This window comes from Hipposideros armiger, unplaced genomic scaffold (assembly GCF_001890085.2).
Source record: "Hipposideros armiger isolate ML-2016 unplaced genomic scaffold, ASM189008v1 scaffold_144, whole genome shotgun sequence".
Lineage (NCBI taxonomy): Eukaryota > Metazoa > Chordata > Mammalia > Chiroptera > Hipposideridae > Hipposideros > Hipposideros armiger.
The window spans coordinates 2,012,586-2,025,459 of record NW_017731494.1 but is presented as its reverse complement, the minus strand read 5'-3'; the positions used below and the strand labels follow the sequence as shown (position 1 = coordinate 2,025,459).

Here is a 12,874-nt window from a genome sequence, read left to right as displayed (position 1 = left end):
AAAACAAGATAAAATGAGTGTATGTTTCTTTTAGGTAGTTATATTTTATAAAAGGTACGTGGACTTTTTTCTTTATGTCAAAAGATTGTCACTGTGCAGAAATGTTTCATTTCCATTACCAAAGTTAGGAATACAAATACAAAAAATAAAAACAAGTTTTGTGTAATTATCTTTTCCCTTCTCAACTGACAAAATAAATGTGATATTAGAAAGCTGGTATACATCTGTCAAGACTGATTTGCAATAATATCAATTAATTAGTTAGTAGCTAATTAATTAGTTCAACACATGCTTACAATAGTTGCCAAAAATATAGATTGGCATTTTCTCAAATATTTAGATTATATGATCATTCTACTTCAGGAGATGTTGATTTCATTGAAATTAACATTGAGAATTTAGAACGTGTTACAAAAACTGACAATCTTCAAAAGAATTTTTACTTGTTTTTGTAAATCAGACATATATATAAATATCAGAGCTATCTATGAGAAAAGAAAAAAAAAGAACGAACCACTAAAATGTATCATAGACTAAACCATAATGCTGTGGGAGAGTTCATACTTGTGCATAGTTTAATGGAGACATCATATAATATTTTATAAGATTTCACAAAGAATAAAAATGAATCACCATTGAGGCTACCAGAACAAATTGCCTTTCTTTGCATTAGGTGGGAAATTCCTTATGGTACCTGCTCTATAATACAATAGTTGCTACTCCATTAATCCTTTCAGTTTGTAGTTCTGATTTCTGTTCAATTACTCTACTATGTCAAGGATCTACTTATATCAAAATTTTTATATAATTGTTTCTATACATATTACTGTAAATAGGCCTTCCTTTAATGCCAATATTTTGAATGTCGTAAGGATCATATTTCTAGTAATTAGTTTTTAAAGAACATTTGGGACAATCTAGACTTTTCATTTATATTTCTTATTTATTATATATCAACAAGCTATATGCAAGCACAAAAAGTTTTTTATTTTGAAGGCAGGAAAAATGCTGGTGAAATATAAATAGAAAAGTATTTACCACTGTATACTTTTAGAATTCACAAATGTACATTACTTCTCAAATGTCACAAGACTTGTGACATTTCATCTAGGCAGCCTAGATGATATTATCTCCATTTAACAAAAGTAGAAACATATTCAGGGAAATTAAATATGTCCCCAAGGTCACATACTAATAAGTGATGGAGCTGGGATTCAAACCAAAGGTTTTATTTTCTAATTTTTGTTTTGTTTCGAAGCTTAAATATTTTCCACTTCAAACCAGTGTAACTAAAAAAAGAAAGAAAAGAGCCAATCATTGGTATTAGGATTGGAGCAGACAGTGCTGCATATTTGAAAATCTATTTCATTTTACACTCTCTGGAATAAAACAGTTCAAACCAAAGAGAGGGAAAATTAATCTGTTCTTCCGGCTCTTTTTCTTTGTGCTGTCAGCTATGAGTTGGTTTAGTGAGTAGTTTTGCCAAGACATGTTTCACTTTGTTTTGGACAACGCTGAGCCCTATGTTACAAACAAAAGGCTGCCGATTACTAAATTCTGGTTGCTGGGTGTGGCCTCCTTTCAAGCTCTATAAAGCAGAAGCCCAGGGCTTCACTTCTAGTGCAAGAGGATCAGAGGAGAGTCTCTCGTTAGTTCTTTGGAAGAAGGTGGATAAAAAAGTAAGTCTTGGTTTTTCTTTTAGTTTCGGTTGTTTTGAAAACTTTTCCATTCACGATGTTACATGTTACTACTTCTATAGGACTTATGGCTAATTGCATTTAATATGTTTAGATAAATCTTTCTGTGACATTACATTGGGCATTTCTATTTTGGGTATCACAAATTGTAATGTTTTGCTTTACTTAGCTAAGGAATATAATTTTAAAAATATGGAAAGTTTGCTTAATGCTGGCTTAGTGTGCTCTTGGTGAGTTGCCATGGAAAAGCAGGAAAGAATTTGTTTTCCTCCTACAAGTTAAGAGTTTCCAAGAGCTCTGTGTGCCCCACATGGAAATCACGATGGGGGGTGGGTGCTTGTGGGGAGCCAGACCAGGGTGGGCTTCAGGGAATTGGTTTGAAATAGCAGGATTGACATTCTTTATTTTCTTCTTTTGTAAGGAAAACTAAATAGATTCAGACCTCATAGTGGTATCATGCCCTTTGTAATTAACACTTTGAAATTAATGTTATTTTACTCATGCAGTGTAAATAAATAAGAGGATCCGCTTATTAATCACTTCATTTAACAAGGGTGTGGGCCACATTCTTACTCCTGCAGCCTCTGTGTCACAGACAGGCTTTTCCGGTGCCGATCCTGAAACCTAAGGGGAAAGGGCGTACTTTCCAGGTGGTGGCAGATACGTTATCCCTTAGGAATGCCAATTGGGTCATCTAAAAATTATGCTATTTAGTAGCATTTTGATCGTTGAATGAGCTAATGGCTATAAAACTTGTTAGAAAAGCACAAAGCAAATCTACAGTTTTTACAGGCGTTGAATTATGTTTGCAAAAGTAAAAAGATTTTGAATCATAACCATATCTGGCTATTGTTCATTACAAATGTTCCTTGAAGAATCTTTCTCTTAGCACATTTTGAATGTTAAATTAAACACCCTGATATCTACTTTTCAATGCTAGCTAATTAAGAAAGATGTGCTTTTTTCTGGCCTCATTTATGTCTAAACTGTTGTATGGGCTTTGAAAAAGTAGTATTCCCCTCTGCCTGCAGGAATGTATTTTGGTAGCTAGAGGAGAGGGCACATTTGAAAATGACTCAAATATGGTGAAATGTTGGTTTCACAATTCTGAAATGGCCTCTTCTCCACAAGTCATGTTACCACCCTAGCCCCAGGCTCAACCACATCTGGCAGATATCCAACATTTGACTGATGTCATGAAAATAGATAATTATACTATTATTAAGGAACAAGCTAGAGTCTCATGCTTATTAAATACTTTTTCAATCAAAAGTTCTGCAAAGGTTATTTCTGTATCATGTTATCTTGCTGAGCTGGTTGTTCTTAATTCTCTCTAGACCCATCAATTTATGATTTATTTTAGAAGTCAGAGCTAAAGCAATGGACCTATTACTTGTCAGTGATAAGCCAAAAGCAGTTTTTGGAGTAAATGAGTTCCTCTTTCTATAAAATTGGATAGATTTTTATCAGAAAGATAAGAACAGATACAATTTATAAAATTCCCCCTTTCATTAGGCTAATTTTCCCCACCTCCATCCACTTGAGGTGAAATTTGACACGTCAGAGCTATCATGCATTTTAGATACTATTTCTTCCAACACTCTTATTGTTACAAATGAAGAACCCCTAGAAAAGTTAAATGTTTTCTTGAAGTCATCATACAGTCAGTTAAAGAAATCAAAATAAGGCTTAGAACTCAATTCTTATTTTTATGTCTTATAGTTATGAGTAGAAAACATTTGTTAAATTAGCATAGATATGAATAATTAGCACTCATACACTACTTATTCACTCAATAATACTTATTAACATACTAAATACTAGGCATTTTGCCAGGGATTGGAGGTAAATAATGAATAGATTGGCGTTGCCCTCATGGAATGCTGCTGTAAATACAGATGCATAAATAGAAAGTGATAATATAGAATGCTACTATAGGGATAAAGGCAGGATGTTTTGGGAGAGCACGGGTCACCCAACCCAGAGTTGAACTAATTAAGGCTTTCTTAAGTGACAGGCCTGTGCTGAGCCCTCACTTAGAAGCAATAGCTAGACAACGGGAAGTGGGTGTGGAGGAGAAAACAGCATTCCAGGCAAAGGGAACACCCTATGCAAAGGCCTAGAAGCAAAGCATAAGACTACTTTTCATAAAGTGGTTCTTCGCAAGCCTTGCCATTGTACAGCCTACTTTCCTTCTCTCAGACGTGTAGGTGTGAAAAGGACTTATGAAATATGTATTAGAGGAAAAAACTGTGCACAAGCCAAAGGGTTGAAATATAAACTCCCTAGGGCTGAGGTAAAACCTGCCAGTCTTCATGGGTTAACTGCTAATGAATTTGATTCTCGAGTGTGAACTATTAGAAATAACATTGATTTTTGTCACTGTCGTTTTGCTCACTAGTTGAAAAGACTTGTCAATACCTTTGGAATCAAAAGGTATGAATTTATGTATGTCTTGATGCTTGTCACTATTATCGAGAAAACTGCCAGAAAGCTACACTGTTTTCCTGGGTGGACAATGGGAATATTGATGTTACCCTATGCAAAGATTAAGTGCTGCTGCTATCATTGTAGAATGCTGATCATCTAGTGCATCAGGGGGAAGGCATGATAAGACCATAAAACATGGCTTCCTGTCACCAATTCTGGTACTAAGTAGCCTTTTATGAGGCTGGCAGATAGAAATAGCAGTTAAAAAAAATAAAATCACCTTTTCTTTCATAATAATTTCAAACCTTCAGAAAAGTTGCAGGAATATTGCAAAGAAATACCACATCCTTTATACTCAGATTCCCCAACTGGTAACATTTCACCATGTTTGCTTTGTTATTAATTCTTCCCTTCCCCCATTCTGTCCTCTCTATATAGTTATTTTTTAATGTAACATTTGAGAACACTGAAGATATGATGGCCCTATGCCTCTAAACCCTTCTGTCTATAGAAATTAAAAAGTAAGGACACATCATAGTACAGTTTTTAAAAAATCAGGAATTTAACTGTGATGCAATAAATCTAGTGGTCTCAAATAGTTGAGAGGTGCAGTTGCCATTTCTGAAAAAGGTACCACTTCTGGTGCACCTTTTTCTTACATTTAGTAAGCGTGGATCCCTTTCTGTCCAACATTTTAGACATACTTATTATCCGTATTTACGTTCTTTAATTCCTTACTGAATGAAACAAAGAGAGCTCTCTTATGACACATAAATATATACAAAAAATGCTAATCTCTAGGAAGCTACACATTTATCCACAGATAAATGAAATTAGTAGGCAGTGAATGTTCACATACAGGCCGTTAACCAGAAGAACTCTGGAATGTTGTTAATTTCCAATTAGATCAGCTGTGTAGACATGGCCGACTTCATCTTCAAATTAGATGATGTTAAAAACTGAGGTAAACTTGGTTTCAGAGCTCACTGGTAGTCAGATTAAATACATATTGAGCCAAGGTAAATTAATAAAATAATCTCTTAAATACATAGTACAAGCTCTAAACATTGCAACTAAAAAGAAAGAAAAAAGAAAATCTTTTGTGAGCTCATAGGGTTATTTAAGTTATTTTTTTTAATTGTACAAGTCTATTTTGTACAGACCATTCTCTGAATAGTAATAATATCTGACATTTGTATAATGTGTGGCAGTCTATAACACACTTTTGCATGCATTATTTATTTACCATTAAGCAAGTGTTACCTTCAAATGATTAAATGGGTTTTGTCAAGTACAAAATGCTGGTTTTCATTGCAGAGGGTAGATATTGAACAGACAGAATGGTTTGGCAAGAATTTTTAGCCAAAATATTTTTGCTGTGGAATTTACAAGGTGTGTTGTAACTGCTAAGAGTTTCTGTTAAAACATACAGTTGACTCTGAGCACTTAACTAGCAGTACATGACAAGTCCTAAAATTCCTTTAGAGCCATTTCTGACATCCTGCCAAAATTCTTGTGTCTTTAAGCTTTGCTAAGAGCCAGTGGATCTAATTTGGCTGAATTGAGATTCCATTTTCTTCTAATTGCTTTCCTGAAATATGTTCTCTTCAGGCTGCTTTTCTTGTCTAGACCATGCTTTCAGGCCATCCAAATTACTTCACACAAATCTAGGAACTCAGGATATGTCACAAAGCTGTCTCCTCTATGGACTCTGTTGTGTCAAATAAATTACTCAACCTTTTTTTTATTTTATTTTGTGTTATGTAATTAATATAGGGATATTATTTTCCTGGGCTTTCTCAATTTTGAAAGTGATGCATTATTTAAGCATTTTTTAGAAGTGAAAAAAAATAGTAAAGTACAGAAAAGTTTTAATAAAATTTATTTTGAAGCTGTGACATTTTAAAAATGATATTTGCCAATATCTTGTCTCTGGTTTCTTTTTAAGTTCTTGTTTTCTAATTGAAAAGAGTGGAAATATTGGAACATGTATTTCTACAACTTGGGAAAAGTATTTTGCTAAGTGACTGACCATATCACTCATTTTGAGGATTCTGCTTTATGAAGGGCATGGGTGAGGTGATAAAAATGAAACTTTCAAATACCTGAAACCTTGCCAGAACTTGCTAGATGTTTTGGATGTGCCAATTGAGCAATAGAAAAATGAAACTCCACATGCCAACAGCAATTGCACCAGATTATATCTGTAATGGGAACTAAAACCTTGCGCCAAATTACCTTAGAAACAACTTCAAACTTGTCAATTGCTGGCAGGGGTGGGGAGGAGAGTAAATAAATACACAATATATTTGGGTTTTTTTTTTTTGATAGGCTGGTAATTTGAATCATCCCCGTGATAATTAAATGGAGATAGTTTCTGCTTTGGATATAATTTCCCTTATGTATTTAATCACATTACTTGGAACTACAGTTATTTTTCAGCAGGTATGGATTGAAATATTTTGTCTGAACATGCTGTTAAGTAATCAGATTATGGACTTTACTCCTCATGACTCATTTAGCTTTGTATCAAGAATTTAAAACTGCCTAGATTATCCTTCCAATCTCTTTCACACGCATTCATGAGAATAGTCTTGAGAGATAAACAAGAGGGTATGAAGGGATATCAATGTAGACCTTGAGCATGAGCTCCTAAAAACACATCCCCAGACAGAAAGGAGCATCGGTGGCTTCTTTTGTGGATAAAAACAAAACAGAGAGCACATTAGTCTTTAACATACTTCGGGTTTTAAAAATATATATGATCGATTACATAAAAACATTGTTGAACCATGATAGCAACTCAAGAAATTGCCTTTAAAATAGAGTTTACCAAAAAAAGGGCATCCATGTTGCGATTTCACCCTAATGCTTCCTGTTAGAGCAAAGAACCTGGTATAAAATAATTCTTTCCTGCGTTCTTTGTGTTGGGTGGGGAAAAAATATGTAGGACTAATATTTAAGACAGCTCAAATAGGAAGAAATCGAAGCCTTCCAAGTGCTGAAATAATTTTATACCAAGGAATGGAAAAAGATACTGCATTATTTGGGGAAGAAATAGCACCTGAGTACCTTTTTATTGATACATTTTTAAGTCTAAATCCATTCCTGCAGATTGTCATAGATGATTTTGCTGTATACATGTAAAAGTTATGCTCTTTCTGTAGCCATTACTTTTTGTTCAGGCCCTCATGAATCCTACATAGATTCTCTAATGGCCCATTAAATGGTCTCTAATCTTCCATCTTGTCCATCTCTTAGTCATTCTGTATGATACAGGATGAGTAATCTTTCTGAAATATAAATGGAATCATACCGCTTTCTTTTTAAAAATCCATTAATGATTCCCCAAAGCTTTAGGGATAAACTTCTTTGTTGGAGCTTCTGTCAATATTTCTTGTTCCGGTAAACTTCTTTCAGCTTCCCAAACATGACAAGCTTCTCTCTGTTTTGTTCTCTTGAACTTTTTTTGCCAGGTTAATCTTAACTCATTTCCAGAGACGCTCAGATCAGCCAGCACCGCCTCTAAGCAGCTTCCTTCGCTTTTGTGTTTTCCCACAGAGCGCACACAGTAACTCTAAGTTCATTGAGGCAAGGGATGATGTTTCGATGTTTTTGCGCCCTAAGTGCTTAGCATATAGTGAGTGATCCGTAAACTTAGAACGATGAAGTAAATCAGCAGCTCCTCTTTTCAGCCTATATGCTTGCTTGGAGTAGTCATCTGGTACCTAAAAGATAGGACTGACTATGCCAAGAAGGAGCCAAGTTTCTGATTGGAGTCTATGGTTTTCTGTTCAAGGGTAAGACTCTCCTTAAAAAACAAACAAATGAACAAAACCAACAAAACAAAAACTTACGTCTTGTATTTTATTATGCTCCTAAGAGTGATCCTGAAAAGTAAGGTCAAGGCTACTGTATGTCTTGTGTATGTAAAGGAAATGAAGCAGGGCCTATGTGTGGTGGGTTTGTGGTTTGTAAAAGCATCTATTTGTTTCCTTTCCAGAAACTTCTTTAAAAATGGCAATGGTATCAGAATTCCTCAAGCAGGCCTGGTTTATTGACAATGAAGAGCAGGAATACATTGTAAGTCAAGTGACAGTAAAATAACTTAGTTAAATATTAAAAGAGAAATGAATATGAGTGAGTGGACATAAGTAATTTCTTCTCTCTCATCCATAGAAAACTGTGAAAGGCTCCAAAGGTGGCCCCGGGTCAGCAGTGAGCCCCTATCCCAGCTTCAACCCATCCTCAGATGTTGCTGCCTTGCATAAAGCAATAACAGTTAAAGGTAAGTGTGCCTTCCCCAAACATTCTCCTCCTGGAGATTTCCTCCATCATGGCCATTTGAATGGCTATTGGAAAACAGGCATGTGCAGTGAAAACAGTCTGTATCATTTTGAAGATAAAAAGATTTCTTTACCAAACAAAGATATATTTACTTTCTTATCACTTAAAACATTTTGGTTAAATCAGTTGAATCTCTGCTACAATAGATATCCTTACCAGCTCACTTCTAGCAGAAGCTCAATGTTGAAACCAACTCCTCTGCTCACATTTAGGGTTTGAATTAAGATCAAACACTGCCACACCGAAGGTCAGGGACAGTGTCCCATTTCCTTTCTCATTCAAATGAATAGAAGGTCATCTGAAATGTTTCTTTGATATTTAGTATCGCATTTTTAGAATTCACACTTCTTAGTAGGTTAAAAACTTCATTTGGAGCATCTGGAAAATGAATCATTTAATGTCAATTATTAATGAGGAAGAAAATTTATTTTAAAAGCTAAGCGGCCTTTTATTTCCAGGTGTGGATGAAGCAACCATCATTGACATTCTCACTAAGAGAAACAATGCACAGCGTCAACAGATCAAAGCGGCTTATCTCCAGGAAAAAGGAAAGGTGGGTTGGAGTGGTAAATTTAGATATTTGATTTCTGTTACATTTGTATTAAACATGGGTTTTGAAGCATGGTTACCTATTTCTTTTAGTCTCTAACACTGTTTTCCCATTACAACTAAGACTTGCATTGCAGTGTTTATCCACTTGATTGTAATCAAATCAATTCTGCAAATTTCCTGGTTTCATCCATTGGCCATCTTGGTGTAAATTCTATGCAGGTGTGGTGTTCCACGTTGGAGACAAGTCTTTAATTTGAGCATAACAAACATCAAGATTACTGTTGGCAATAAGGAATATGTTCTGATTGAAATGTGTCTTCTGCTAAATTTTAAACTGAGCTGTTTAATGTCAAAATGTAAAGTTTATACATATAATTCCACTGTTGACGTAAGAAACCTCCAAGCCTGTAAAGATTTTTTATAAGTTTCTTGGAGCCAAACTGACAATTGCCAGGAAGCGAAATCTCAACAGATTGAGAAAAGACTCCTGAGAATGGCAGTTTTGCAGCTTATTTTCTACATTAGAATCAAAGGAGAAGACGTAAGGAGGGTTATTGAAATCCATCGGTAGGTTAAGGGGTGGGTGTGGGGAGAGGGACGGAGAAAGCAAAGTGAGGAAATCTCTGGGATTGGATAAAAAGAGTAAAATGGAGAGACACATCCTTTTTTACACTGGTGAGTACAGGATAGTTAATTAATATTTACAGCACATAGAGATGGTGTTCGGGGAACAAAAAAGCAATGAGGTCTTCTGTGGTCTCAAGCTCTGGTGCAGTGGGTGTGCCCTTAGGGGTCTGAAAAAGGAGATTACTCTGACATTTCAAAGATAAGTTATTTTAGGTGCACAAAGATACCTGGGCAGGCTCCCTTAAGGTAAAGATTGACCTTTGTCAAGGAAGCTACAGGCCTAGGACGTGACTACCGCCATGACCTGCTTTTACTTAGGAATTTTTATGTTCAAAACCTTCCTGTGTGGTTATTTTGGTCTCTGAGTTTGTAGGGCTCACCATGCAGGTATCTTCTGAGCTTGTCAGGCTTAGAAAGTGGCCCTTATTTGTCCACACCACTTTAAAAGTAAGCTTTATACTTTTTATACCCAATATGGGTAGTATTTTTTAAGGAATGCAATTAGAAAACTGTATAATGTCAACATCTGATTATAGTGTTTATTTGAGAAGTGCAAACCTCAGAGTTTGGAAAAATTATTAATACATTATGTATTTTTTCAGATATTCTTACTACTGTTTCTGTTAATACATAACCCTATGTTTTGAGCTTTGTGGTTTCTTCCTCATATAAAAGATTGAGATAACTTTAAGAAGTTATCAGTGAATTCAGTAAAATTTCATTCTTATTACACAAAAAGATTAAGATAACATTCTAAATATCTTTTGTATGCGAAGGGAAGGAGTTCTAAAACTAGCTGGGTTTAGGAATCAGCAAGATTACCTAAATGTCAGGTAATCCTACATTACTGTATGGCCTAGCATGTTACTTATTGGAAGCCCTGATTCTAACCTCGTTGTTATAGCCCCTGGATGAAGCTCTGAAGAAAGCCCTTACAGGTCACCTTGAGGAAGTTGTTTTGGCTCTCTTAAAAACTCCAGCCCAATTAGATGCTGATGAACTCCGTGGGGCCATGAAGGTAAATCACCTGATTCAAGCAAAACTCCTTTCCTGCTAACAATGTGTAGGTCAAGTCCACTTAGGCCTCTTCTTGTGCCCTCAACATCTAATACAGGGCCTATCAATTAATGGGAATAAAATGAATGAATGAGTGAATGAATGAATGTTATTTCCACCATCCTTATGATGTCACTGTATGAGTCATATATCTCACTTTTTATATCTTTGCCCCAAATAGGCTTTAAACCCATTTTGTGTTTGGAGCAACATAATAGAGCTTATTGTAATTATTAAATATTGGGAAATTTACTAAACGCCAGATTCAAACAAATTTTAGGACACAAAAACTTGTTGACGCTCTTTAATGAAGACTGTCCTACATTTCCATTTTTTTCTTTTAACTCAGGGCCTTGGAACTGATGAAGACACTCTGAATGAAATTTTGGCATCAAGAACTAACAGAGAAATCAGAGAAATTAACAGAGTCTACAGAGAAGGTAAGTTTTAATGTCCAACCGTCCAAGTACCTTAGTCGGAAAGGAAATATAATGTACTTTTCTGAAACTTAAATGTGGAGGTTAATTATGGGGGTTTGGGAAACTCTACATACTAAAATATTTCTTTATTGTTTGGCACATGTTTCCTGGATGCACAGCACATGCTGTTACTGGACAGTATGCAAGTTGCGAGTGTGCTGATAAGGGAGGCTGTGTCCCTGCCCTCATCAAGTTTGTGATTTAATCCAAAATGTCCCTCTAAGACAAATGGCCCCATATTATTGTAATGGAAAATTCAATTCAAAGCACTGAATTAAAATAATTTTTGAAAATATTTCCTATTATTCTGAGATTCATTTCATTAAAATATCCTGTTGTCTTTTATTTTGAAAAGAGAACAAAAAAAAAATTAAAACTTCCAACGAAAACATTCCCCATTTGTCCTTGAAATAGTAGAGCTAGGTGCTTATAACCCTGCAATGGAAACTTTAACATTATTATAAATACAAATGTTTACTCTTTATCTTCAGTTGGATTCATAGGGATAAAAGACCAGCCGTGGCTCATTTTATCTGTTCAGTGAAACATCTCATTTAAATGATATGCTCAACGCTGTACAGCAGGTAGCTGCAACTGGATTCTTGGCAGTGCTGGGTCTTTCACTATTTTCCTTTTCTAGTTTCCCAGGCCAATGTGCGGCACCATAAAAGACCTTTATGTTTGATTTTCATCCCAAGCACAGAGAATACAACAGCCCTTGCATATTATTTTCAGTGCAATTTAATAAAAGAATCAAAATAAGGAAGTTTTTAACCCATTTTCTGCAATGCTTATCTCATTATTAATATTCATCTTAGATCTGTTTACCAGTGATAATAATCAAGAGGGGCATTATTTTTAGGGTTTTTTTTGTTCAATAAAACATAGCTTACAAAGATAAATAACCATATTTCTCCATTATGTCCAAGATATAGTCCAATGATAGCTTATAAAATTGCCCCATCTTCTAGTTAATTATAAATTCAGTTATTTTTTTTCTAATACAGCATTATTTTGCATAGGCAAGTCAGGGTGTTTACACAAATAAAAATTTTAAGTCTGTATCTATATATACATTCATATATACATAATTAAACTACATTACATACTTGCATACTTATAATCTTTAAACTAAATAAATAATCTTTGTTCAAGCAAGTACCTCTGGTTTATTCTTTTAAACAACTGTCCTATTCATCACATTGCTTAAATTCTAGAATGTTTATTACAGAATTAATTTAATACCTATGGAATTTATTCATATTAGCCAAAGCTCTATAACTGTAGGTTCTCATTCACAGTATTATATAAATTGCTTTCATTGCCTTATAGGAAATCAATTTGTTCCAAAATTTTACGTGTTCCACTATCTCTATTTTTATTAAAAAGATATATACATATTTTTTTGAAATGCGCTCTATAAGTCATCGAACATTTGAAATTGTAAGCCATTATAGAAATGTCACATATTCTTGTCACCATTATTTAATTTATTGCAAAATATACTTTTCTTATTTTTTCAGAATTGAAGAGAGACCTGGCTAAAGACATCGCCTCAGACACATCTGGCGATTACCAGAAGGCTTTGCTTTCTCTTGTTAAGGTATAAGTCAGAGGGGTCAGGGAATAACTCTTCTTTCATGAAGAGTAAAATTTTGGATTTCATCTCTCTCTAGAAATGAGCAA

General features: G+C 34.8%; 1 protein-coding gene across 1 annotated transcript in view; it reads left to right on the top strand.

Annotated features, from left to right (window-relative positions):
- The first annotated feature begins 1,568 nt into the window (after positions 1-1,568).
- Positions 1,569-12,874, top strand: part of ANXA1 (annexin A1) — a 21,197-nt gene continuing 9,891 nt past the window's right edge. The window contains 7 exon segments of the mRNA XM_019650661.1: positions 1,569-1,679; positions 8,131-8,210; positions 8,307-8,415; positions 8,933-9,027; positions 10,558-10,671; positions 11,059-11,149; positions 12,712-12,835. Coding sequence (XP_019506206.1) covers positions 8,145-8,210; positions 8,307-8,415; positions 8,933-9,027; positions 10,558-10,671; positions 11,059-11,149; positions 12,712-12,835 — 599 coding nt within the window. The 5' untranslated portion in view covers positions 1,569-1,679; positions 8,131-8,144.